At 37.2% G+C, this 12,224-nt stretch overlaps 1 protein-coding gene across 1 annotated transcript in view; it reads left to right on the forward strand.

Moving 5' to 3' along the window:
• LOC112688752 overlaps positions 1-10,660 on the forward strand; it is a 52,900-nt gene extending 42,240 nt beyond the window's left edge. The window contains exons 4-10 of the mRNA XM_025562103.1: positions 8-352; positions 1,431-2,050; positions 2,605-2,746; positions 5,648-5,798; positions 5,964-6,105; positions 6,212-6,674; positions 6,776-10,660. Coding sequence (XP_025417888.1) covers positions 8-352; positions 1,431-2,050; positions 2,605-2,746; positions 5,648-5,798; positions 5,964-6,105; positions 6,212-6,674; positions 6,776-9,862 — 4,950 coding nt within the window. The 3' untranslated portion in view covers positions 9,863-10,660. The remainder of the gene's footprint in view (positions 1-7; positions 353-1,430; positions 2,051-2,604; positions 2,747-5,647; positions 5,799-5,963; positions 6,106-6,211; positions 6,675-6,775) is intronic.
• Positions 10,661-12,224: the final 1,564 nt, after the last annotated feature.

Below are 12,224 nucleotides of genomic sequence, written 5' to 3' on the forward strand. Positions count from 1 at the left end.
CGCACCTACGGTCGACAGCCGGCCCGCCGCCTCGAACGACGACGACGACGACGACCAAGAGGCGCAACAACAGCAGCAGCACCCGATGGAAAACCGGATTTTCGTGTGGAACACGGCCGCGATCTCGGCGCCGCGCGACGAAGACGCCGTTGTCGCCGTCACCGCAGATGACGACGAGGACGGAGTAGAACAACATTCTGTTACCATAACGCCGACCAACGGACGTACACCGATGACGGAACGGGGTGCAGAAGAGGAGCAGCCCGAGGAACCGTATCCTACCTCACCTGTGCTATTGAAACGGCAGATACCGCCGCCGAACGTCAGAAAAGAAGGGAAAATGTACAAAACCGTAAGTGTTCACGTTTAAATCGTCTTTAAACCGTTGCACCAGATTTACCAGCTAGACGAGATATTATTTTATTCGCAATTTGGCTCTGTTTTTTATTCCAAAAACTCCCAAACATTCGTTCTCCGACGTGCACTAGAATATTAGAACGGTAATAACGAAGTTGGAGTTGATATGATCAATTTTTTTATTATTATTAAGAGACCGTCGTAGTAAAAATGAAACGCATACGACGTTCGATAGAACGCGCTGTTAAATGTTTTCAATTCGAATTTGATTTTTTAAATAAAAAAGCTAGGAGCGCGTTGTTTAAATTCGATTAGGTTTTATTAACGTTTGTCGTTACTTACGCGTTCCGATTTGATTATATTATCACCGCTAATAGACCCTTGGCAATATAATAACGTACTGATTACGTATGATTCGTTTTGGGACGTAATTAGTGCTATTATTACTCGTTTACTCGGCTTTGTCACGGATACACGAGTACCATGATTTTTTGGATTTTGTTTGGGTTGTTCATAATCGGGTAACCGAAAACTTTGGGTACCGTATTTTACAGATACTATAGAAACAATATATTGTAACTCGGTTATTTCCTAAAAATATGTAAGTAATTAAATTTTCTTTTTTCAATGACTTTTCATCACCCTTAATAAAAAATTCTTAAAATTAAAAAATCAATATCGTTTCATCGTTTGAATCAATATTCATGTATATTATATTTATTATCTCAATAATAAGAATCATTTGTTATTTTTTACTTAATAAGTGATTTTTTTTGTTTTGCTTTTACAAAGCACAAATAAAATGAAAATAATTTAACGTTCCACAAACTACGGGAAAAATCACTTTTTATTAATGAATGAGATAACAAATAAACCGTGAGTCGGCAACCGGGTACCCGAGTATTTCCAGTTACGGGTATTACAAGTAAAAAATCAAGAGCACTGAACGCAAATACATTATCGTCTAATACAATCATTATTCAACATCATACTCTTACATATTTCCCAACACAATTATTATTAAACTACGTTGCACTGTATTTTATTAATTTTGGCATCGCGTCTTGCCGCAGGTGTTCAAATGTCCGCATTGCACTTTCTGGGCGGCCACCGCGTCGCGTTTCCATGTGCACATCGTCGGTCACCTGAACCGCAAGCCGTTCGAGTGCTCGTGCTGTGCTTATCGGTCCAACTGGCGCTGGGACATTACCAAGCATATACGGCTAAAGTCCGCGAGAAAGAGTGGCGGTGAGGAGTCGGCCTTGGCCGCTTACTCGCATCAAGGTGCCAAGGTGTTGATGACGGACGAGACGGGTCGCCGAAACTACAGCAAGTACAACCGATACCTGACCGTCATGGAAATGGACATTACCGACGGCGCGGACAGAGCAGCAGGAGGCGACTGCGAAGACGGCAAGGGCTTGGCCAGCAAGAAATCCGTGGGCGGCGGCATCACCAGAAAACGTCGCACAATGCCTATCATTGGCAAGGTCCAAACCAAAGGGCCGACGCTTAAAGCAGCAACGGGTGCCGGTGGAACAGTAAAAAGGTTCAAAATCGTGCTCAACTCGAACCAGGCGCAGAAGCAGAACAACGCGGCCAAACAGCATCACCCCCCTTTGCAGCCGCCCCCGATCGCCGGTGGTGATAATCGTGGCAAGACCGTGTGGAAATGCAAAAAATGTTTCTTCAGGTGAATATTTTGATCGGAGCACACGCTATATTGGTCGTTTAAATGCGAGGGAAAACATTTACATTTTTTTTTAGTAAAACATATTTAATTTAAACACTACATAAAATATATTCTAATCGAGCTTTGGCTGTATGGTGGAGCATTTTTTTACTGTGGTCATTTTCATACCTACTCACGTGATGTGACGTGACATGATGTAGCGTAATAAGACGTGGACTCACGTGATATGATCATAGTGTGTCTCCAGCTTTAGACGTTTAAAAACAACTGTAGGCTCTCGATTAAAAATTTAAAAAGAAATTTACTGTCGACGTATAATAATATTATTTATGGCATATTTTTAAATATCGACGTTATAGATGTGTAATTTTATGCGATCCAGTGAAAAATTAGATAAGAATGAGCAATTTCAATTTGATAACCTTAAATTTTTGTCAAAACACTAGACGTTGCGATGTGATTATTATCGTTTGCGAAACATTGTAGCGTCGACGTTTTGGGCTGTTTTGATTTTTTTTTCTCGGAAAAAAGATTGTACGATTTGTTTTTCGCAGGGACTGTGATCGACTGACTGTTTTGAATCACGTCAAGCAGCACTACAAAAATGGCGAATTCGGCAATAGGAGTGGGTTCCAACAAAATTCGTCACAACTCAGAGACGCCGACGACGATACAACCTCAAATAATCAAACCAAAGTACGTTAAAAATATGTTGTGGAATTTACATGGTAAAATTAATTCGACAATACGTGTTTTTAACTTAATACTGATCATCGCACGTATATATTATTAATAACTTGCAAAGCGTATAAAATAGAAGTAGTATTGAATTTTTATATGTTCTATAAGTCTAGGTTTTCGGAATAAGATCAAAGAATGAAATTATACCATAATTCCAATAGACACATTTTTCTGTTTGATAACACGTTGTTTTTGAATCGCTAACATGGTATCAAGGTGCAAACATAAAAAATCATTATTGAATAACAAACGAGATCAACAATAATTATAGACAAGCCAACAGTTTATTCTTGACCCATTTTTTTCTTTCTTTATGTGATTAACAGTTTTGGTATAATACTGCTTGTACATAACTTCTCTAAACGTGTGATCCACATTGACTCGACCCAGAGGGTCCTGCTAAGGAGTACTACGAAACATGACGCAGTGACCTCTGCGTATTATGTGTTTGACTTGATTTTATATGAATTGAGAGAGTCGCTTTTATTTCGAATATTAGTAGTTGTTATCGATTTCGATTTCTTGAACGCATCAGTATTACGTCAATCGAGGTGTAAATTCCCGGTTATGATAATTTAGTGGAATTTTAATTGTCAGATTTGATTTATTAGATTGAACTCGGAGTTTCTAATTTTCCTATTGATTCTTGGGATTTATTATCTACTATAATTATTACCGATGTTTTGACTCACTAGCTAGCGTTTATTTCTTGATATAAATAATAATTTATTTCGTTTGCGAAGTACTGGAATATACGTTTAGATCCCAACGCTGCCGCCAAAAATGTTACGATCCGCACTAAAAAAAAAATTAAAAGCACACGTCGAAGCAGTCGACAATGTTTTATTATTTTATTCAATGAACTCGGGCTAGATTTAGGTGTCGTTTAGTCGGTAATACAAAGACTGCTGATCACTTTATTTCGCGTGATCGGGACAAGTGAAATCCTTTAATCGAATATGTATTTATTGTCAACTTATGTATGGTGTATTACTACTAATGTTTCATCGGTATTCACCGAAATTATTTTTGATGAAGCAGGCCATACGGGTTCTGCGCCGGCAATATTCAACGTATTTTCAAAAAGCATATTTATAAGTTATAATTGGTAATGCTTATTTATATTTTATTTTTTGATACATTTATTGCTTTTTAAACATCCTTTTTATATATATTTTATTTAGGTTACCTAGTAATTTAAGTCAATTTTACAAAAATAACTATATTCCAAATTTATTTTATTGATAGTTATAAACAAAGCCAAATTAAGGGGGGATCTAGCCGGGGCGTTAGCCCTGGGGCCCTCTCGAGTACCCAAGTGAAAGGGGCCAAAACAATTTTAAACCGATACACATTTATCATGTTTATCTCACATATGATCGATTCCTTAAATACGGATTCAGGGGGGATCGCCCCCTTCGCCCCTCCTAAAATACGCCTCTGGTTGTATCTATGTTGTCCAGGAATTTCAGTTTCGTTCGTCTTTTGTAATTTTTATGTACATATTTTACGCATTTTAACGCTACGTTCCTACGTTAATTATTTTTGTTCGAATACTATCGTTATCGTGGTTTTTTCTTGGTTTTTTTTCCCACTGCTTTACACGACAGGAAATTACTGCGGTGTATCGCACGCCACCTGGTTTTTGCCCTAACCTCCGCCCGATTTATCAAAACTGAAAACGGAATCTTGGACCGATTTTTCAACGCAACGCGTGTAAGTTGTGCTCCAGATTTATAGATAATTTCTATTCTAACGTACGATCTATAAACCTTCGGTAGTATCATTGATTTTATAATATTTTATAGTCAATGGTAGTGTACTCGCTTACGATAAGAAATATTTTTATTGGGGCTCAAAGTTACTTTAATTATCAACGATACTGTAGAAACTTCTACTAACGCGCTTGGATATAAATTAAGAATTAGATATTAGAATTCAAGATTGTTCAGTGATTATATGCACATTATTTTCCCGCGAAAATACGAAACTATTATATATTCGATTGAAAACGCAATCTTTTATATGATTTTTACTATCGCGATTACGTGCTACATGATTTTGAGTACCTATTTGTTCAACATTATGGTGCATAAATTGTTTTTTTCCTGAATTGATTTACACTAATAAAAATATCGAACAGCTTGTGAACACTGATATATATATAAATATATATGTATTCAAAACTAAAAGAGCCAATTATTGTTTTATAATAGAGTTGAATGCAAATAAAATGTATGTACACGTTTCATTTATTATTTATAATCTATTCAAGTTGTATATTATTCAATTATGTGTGAAAGTCATCTTGTCAGTAGTTATAGATAGTGCATTTTCACCTAAAACTAAATGGTTTGACTTTTATAGATTTAGAAAATATTTTTAGTTGCGCCCAAACAATTATTCTAATTTATGCTATATTGTAGTAATCCAAGACGGCTGTTCGCCATTACTCACCGCTTCTCCCTTCTCATTTGGTTTGTTAAACGTATTCCAATGACGATAATTCGTATATCCAATTGTGTTCATACCAACAATAATGTTTCGGATGTAAATAATATATTGTTGTACAGACATGCAAACTAAGTTGTTTTAGTTTTGTGCACGCATAGAATATGGAAACGTTATTACGATATTTTTGCCACTATCTCTAGACAATAACACGTTTTGCAGTGCTTACAAATACGAATGTCGTTGTCATATCGTTGGTGGCTAAAAAAAGTATGCAATACGCGCGCACGCGTGTGTGTGAGTGTGAGTACTGATCAACGAATATTTTTTTGTGATTAAACGTTGTCATATCGGCGTCTGTGCACTGTTAAATTATTCTTATTTCATCGTAATTGTTTTATTTAGGTGGGAACGAAAAAATTGATAGAATTGAACGAAATTAGTGAACAAAAGATGTCGGTCACTGACTGTCGAAAGACAAAGACGCCTATAACCAGAACATCAGCCGACAAATTATTGCTGTTGTCCACTAACCCGAAATCGTTAATGCTTTATGGTGAGTTATCAACGTCGCGACAAAGAAAAAATGTCATGCAGTCCAGCAGCAACAACACTTTGTCTAATTATGTTACGACGATTTAATACTTTGGACACGCAAAGTTTAAAACCAAATGCAATTCGTACATGCAATTGCTGAATTTCATGGCTTTTTATTTTTCAGATGACGAAAATTTTTTGTCGTGTCCTCTGTGTGACGTAGCTTGTAGCCGGGGTGAACTAAAAGACCATATACAACGTATCCACATTCCCGAGGAAACAAAGTACCGATGCGAATATTGTCCGTTTTGGTCAGAAGAAAAAAAGTAATTTTAATTTCTATTAAAAAATACATAATATTTCAACCCCCGTGTTCCGACTGCAATTTTATTTTTGTGGATATAATGAATGTATATGTTTTTTTTTAATTAAAGCAATGTTGGATCACATGATGTTTGCTCATGAATTTGACGACGGTAGCGTGAATACCGATTTCAATGCTTCAGACATAAATTACCAAATCGGGCAGCGAGATGAATCAAATTCAAATTCAATAATTGAGTACGAAGATAACGACGAAAGGATTGAAGAATGTGGTAGTAGTAACGATACATCAGTTAATATGGAAATGTTTGACAGTGGAAGTGGTGACAATACAACAATGATCTCCAACATGGAAGTGGTGTACGGAACCAATGATGAAAACTTGATTGCTGAAACAGTCGAGTGCAAACTCGGTTTTGACGATAACGATGGAGACACATCAGTAAATACAACGAGTAAGAGTTTTGAGAAAACCCGCTCTGACAACAATGTAAATGACTCAATGGTTACCTGCGAGTACAGTGACGGCGAAGACGACGAACACGCTGAGGATGATGGAATAAATACTAAAGTGAGTGCAGTTTTGATAACAAATATAAATAAATAGGAAGAAATATTTTACCTCGTTTTTCGTCTTTGTATATTTAATAATGTGAAATGTTTTATTTACAGACCAATACCAGTGCAGCCGATCCCGTATCGGAAGACACTAATGATAGTCCAGAGGAAGGCGCAGATCAGTTGTTTGAATGCACCGAGTGTTGGTACTTTTCAAACAATAAGAGAGACATAAACGCGCATAAACAACTGCATGCCAAACGAGGCGCACTGTACAGCTGCACGCAATGCGTGTTCAACGTGACCAAGTCCGCGGTGCTGTACAATCATTACAGGTACGGTCATGTGGTTGAGGAACCCGAGCTTCAGTATCCTGAAGATTCTGTAGTCCGGGCCGGACAAAGGGACATGATTTTGAAGAACTCAGAAAAAGATATGGATGATAAGACGTTTAATGCGGCGGCAGAGGCCGAAAACACCAGCGGCCCACCCATGGTATGGAGTTACAACAAAAGCAGTGTTCCGACTTTCTTTAAAGTTTTCAAGTGCCGATACTGTCCGCATACTAACCGCCGGCGGCACAACACAATTGAACACGAGCGTATGCATTCGGACCATCCAGACCATCAACATCATAGAGAGCAGCAACAGCGCGCTGCGGGTAGCTCAATTACGCAGTCTCCTATGCATCCGTGTAAACGATGCACTTATGTGTGCAATAACGCTGGTGTATTGGCATCGCACACCAAAGTGCACTCAACAAGTTATGGCTGCGCTACGGTAGGCTTTTACGACGGGAGTATTTCAGACTCGGTGCAGTTGCAAGCGCTCGAACATGTCATTAAACTGGAGCAGCAACTGTTGTTGGATAAGGACTATGATGACAATTACGATAATGACAGCCAAGATGATACGAAGTATACAGAGTTTGACGATCCCGAGCTTAAGTTTTGCCCTTACTGTCCCGCTCGATTCTTCTTCCATTTCGACCTTCGATGCCACATTCGATTTCACAAGTCCTATGGCTGGCCACATTCATGCGATTGCTGTTCGTTCACCGCTCGGTCCCAAAACCACGTGAGCTCTCACGAAGTTGTGCACTGCGATGAGTATGCACAACGAACGGAGGAATTACTAAACTCCGGATACCCGGTCAGTCAACAGTTTCCACGGCCTTCAGAATATACAGAATCGGTAACTGACGATTCATTTTCATGTCCTCGACAACGGTCTTGGTCACTGCCTCAATCAGTTAAGAATGATGATAAAACGGATTCACTTGATTCTGACGGTAGACAAAGTCGGCGAATCAAGCGTTTAAGAAATTCTGATATTACTGCTGAACCGTCCTCATCACCCGAAAAACAAGAACTCGCTGAGAAGACCACTAAAAGGCGACGTCGATCTACAGCGATTGACATGACCGCCAATACGACCAATACCAAAACTTCGCCTCATATGCCATTGCCGGTCAAAACAGGTGTTGCAATGAAAACCACCAGTTCTGCTGCCAACAAGACTCTGAACAATACCAAAGCCGTTGCACTCAAAAGTGCTAGTAACTCTGCCACCACAGCTAAGACCAAACTCACAAAATCGAACTACGTTAGGCAATTCATGTGCGACCAATGTCCTGGTCGATTCTTTAAATCCGCAGCATTGCAATACCACAAGACATTGCACGGTGGTCCGGGGCGGCATCATTGCCGGAGATGTAACTATGCCGTCAGCACTTATGGAAATTTAATAAGGCATGAAGCTGTACATCGAGACTTACCTCCCAGAGAAAAAGTGAAATTTGTGACGTCGAAAGTGCCGAAATCAAAGGATACTTCTACGGCTGATAATAGCGCCAGCTCTGCTACAACAACAATGCTGTCACCGCAGGAACTACCACCGTTGGTAACAAATAATACGAACGACAACTATGACGATAGCAATTCGTCAGCTGCAGCCCAAGACGATGAATTTCCACTGGACCCTGAATTTGGTACAATTATGTTAGGTAACCCGGATTTCTACTATCCGACCACTTTGAAAAATGGTGTGGCCCAGCCCAAACGATATAAATGTCCTAAATGTCCTACGGCGTTCGACAAGCGCGATCAATATGCCATGCACCTGACTTTGCACGGAGCTCAAGACAAGTACCGGTGTGATAAGTGCGACTATTCGGTCAAGTATACGGCCAATTTTGTTCAACACCAGCGGAAACACGCGCGTGATGCCGAGATTCGAAAGAATTTCAAGCAGGAGGCTGAACGGTCCAAAATGATTGCAGCCCAGGAAAAAGCGTCCAATGCTCTAAGGGATCGTAGGAGATCAACCACGAATGACCGGCAGTTGGTGACTCTAGAACCTCGGGAAACGAAGTTTCGGAATGAGATATCCGACCGACAAACCGCGTACGAACTGAATGCCGCTTACGGGCCCACATCGATCGTCAAAGACGGATCCGGAGAAACCTTAGCCTTGTACCGGTGTACTCACTGTCCGTACGAGACGGACTTACGTGTTCAGCTGGAGCGACACATCGCGCACCATCAGGACACCAAAAGTGGCCGTAATTCCGTCGATGGTTCGTCGCCCACGGCGACGAAACGCTCGTGGAAGCGCGCATGTCGATTTTGCTCTTACCGCACGTACGGAGAGTCGGACTTGACCGAGCACACTCGCGTGCACTTTTTACGGTCGACTGGTGTGGTGCTGGCTTCGTTGGCCGCAGTGGCCGCCAATGGAAAGGTTAGTGGCAACGACATAATCGACTCTTCCGACCACGTGGAATTCCACGGGAAGCGCATAGTGTACAACAATCGGCGACGTGAAAACGACAGCGAGGAAAAAGATGACGACAACGCCGTGGACAACGATGTAAGCCAGCCGGTTGTTGACGAAGACCCGTTTTTCGTATTTAAAGATCGCGGCACCGACTATGCCATTGGTACAGGAGCGGGCAGCAACAACACAACCACTGGCAAACCTAGTAGGTTCAGCCCGGAAGTTAAGCGGCCCAAGATGCTAATCGATATCAACGACAATCGTACTAGCGGTTGTGCAACAGATAAAACTGAGAAGGAGAAGACCTCATTCGTACGGTTTATTAACGGTGGCAAACGATTAGAACTCCTAGACAACAGAAATGAAGTGGATACCCCTCCTCCTATAGAGATCGAAGTCAAAAAGAAAAAGAGTAAAAAATAGTGGTCAAGGACCCTCAAGGAAAGTCACGGTTTCAATTATCTTACATCCTTTGTTTTTTTTTTCATGTTCTCGCTTACAGATGTTTGTTTTTTCCCCCTTAAGTTAAGTTTAACGACATGATTAGCTCCTTCAGATAATCTATATCTGTCGGAGTTTTTTCATGGCATATGTAGTTATTATTTCTAGATTCACTTTCATTCTTTATTTATTTACTTATGACCACGGTTTTTTTTTTTATTATTACTATTAATTTTTTTTTTTTTTTTTGAAACCCAATTGTTAACCAATTATTATTAATTTACTCTATTGTTAAAATATTAGCTATTGTACGTTCTCGCCGATCCCTGTGTGTGAGCTTTTGAACACACTATTAAATTTCATAATAATGTACGCTCCCCTCCCCACCAATTTATCATTATTATTATTACTATATTAAAGGTGTAAATATATAAAATTGCAATGAAAAATAATATCGCGTATCTACATGCGCGTTTGATTGAATAGTACTCACTTATAATTTATTATTAGTATACTGTAGTAATCGTTGTTATGTAATATTTATCGGTTATCACAGACAATTGTATCGCGTTTGGACCAATATTTTTTATTTATTTATTTATATCGTACCTTTAGAAAGTAAGGACGGCACACTTAAGCCGTTGTAAGTAGTCTATTATTATAATAATATGTTTTGCATTCACATACTCACTGACACGTATATATTAATGTAAACTGTTGTATTTTGACTGTTTTATTTTCTTCTTTTTGTTGATTATACATATGTACTCATTTAGACAATTGCTGGCGGTATTTTCTATGATCACGAGTATTTCGTAAAAGAAAGACTGTTGCTGTACGCGCATTTTTTTTTCTACTGGTTTATCTAATTATATTATGTATGTATTTATTCTATTATTTATGTGACTACGACGAATAAAAGGGAATAAATAAAACATTAATTTGTCCAGAACATTTTTTACACCTAAAATCTTCATTTTGTAGTATATTGTATGATACATATCTTAGAACATCATGATCAACAGTAGATATATCTCTCAGTTAAAATAAGGTTCCTATTTTCCATTGAATGTGCCTTTGGAACAAGTTCAAAATGGGTTATTTTTTTAATCTATCTCAATTTCAGAATATTAAATGAACAAGATTAATGATATATCAGAAGACAAATATCATATTCGAGTATTAAGCTTATCCCGTAACTGATTACTGAAACGATTTGAGCTAATGAATACGTAAAAATTATAACTATAACAACATTTAAATAAAATAAGTTTATTAAATTTTCTTTGTGTTACATTACAGTACATTGGTAAGTTAATATAATCAATAATTTTGTGGGCTTTATATATTATATAATACATTAAATAAAGACATAATAATTGGTATACATTTAATTAAAGGATAGTTTATTATACTTTTTAAAATATATTTTAAATAGCACTCATATATGAGTGCTGTTTGAAATTGTTTCATTAAAAATGTTATGAAAAAATTGTTTACGATTTAATTGAATATTTTCTAACATTTGTTAAAATTTTCTCCTCACTAATAAGTCAAAATAGCGTATGTTAAACATATTCCATTAGATATTAACTAAATATGTGAGTGAAACAATAGCCAAAGAATGTGAATCAGGAAATACAAAGAAATTTATGAAAACGTACAAATAAAAAAAATTTTAAATACTGTAACATTAATGGTCTACTATCTTTAAAATATTGAAATCTTATTTTATTATATATATATATATATATTTACTAACCAATACAGTAAATAAAAATAACTATTATTGTAATATCATTATAATTTATTAGTTTAATGATTTTTGATTTATTTGAACTTAAAATAGAGCGCAGCAGAGTAAATACCATTTGTTTTGTGTGCAACTTTTACTTAAATGTGTTTATCACTTAGGTAATAAAATACCCAATTTGTAAATATTTATAAAACATAAAGGAGGCAAAAGTTAAACTTGGAATAAGAAAATATAATTTATAAAGCTTTGTTTAATTATATTAATAATAAAAAAGATTCCTTCAATATTTTGTTAATTTTAATGTAGATTACAACTTATATTTGTTGTAAAATATTGAAAGTAATTTAATGACCATGTACTGAAATAATCCTAGAATTACTTAACATTAATATTATTTGATTTATTCAACAATATATTTAGTATTTTCATTGGAATTGTATTTTATTAATTTTCTAATTATGATGATATCTAATAAAATGTCTTTCTTTAAATAACTTGATATGAACAATGAATATATACTTTAAATACTTCACATACTTTTTTACTTCAATACACAATACTTATTTGTTTTTTAGTTGTTGAAACAGC

The sequence above is a fragment of the Sipha flava genome, unplaced genomic scaffold, assembly GCF_003268045.1.
Source record: "Sipha flava isolate LNK unplaced genomic scaffold, YSA_version1 3_pilon_pilon, whole genome shotgun sequence".
Lineage (NCBI taxonomy): Eukaryota > Metazoa > Arthropoda > Insecta > Hemiptera > Aphididae > Sipha > Sipha flava.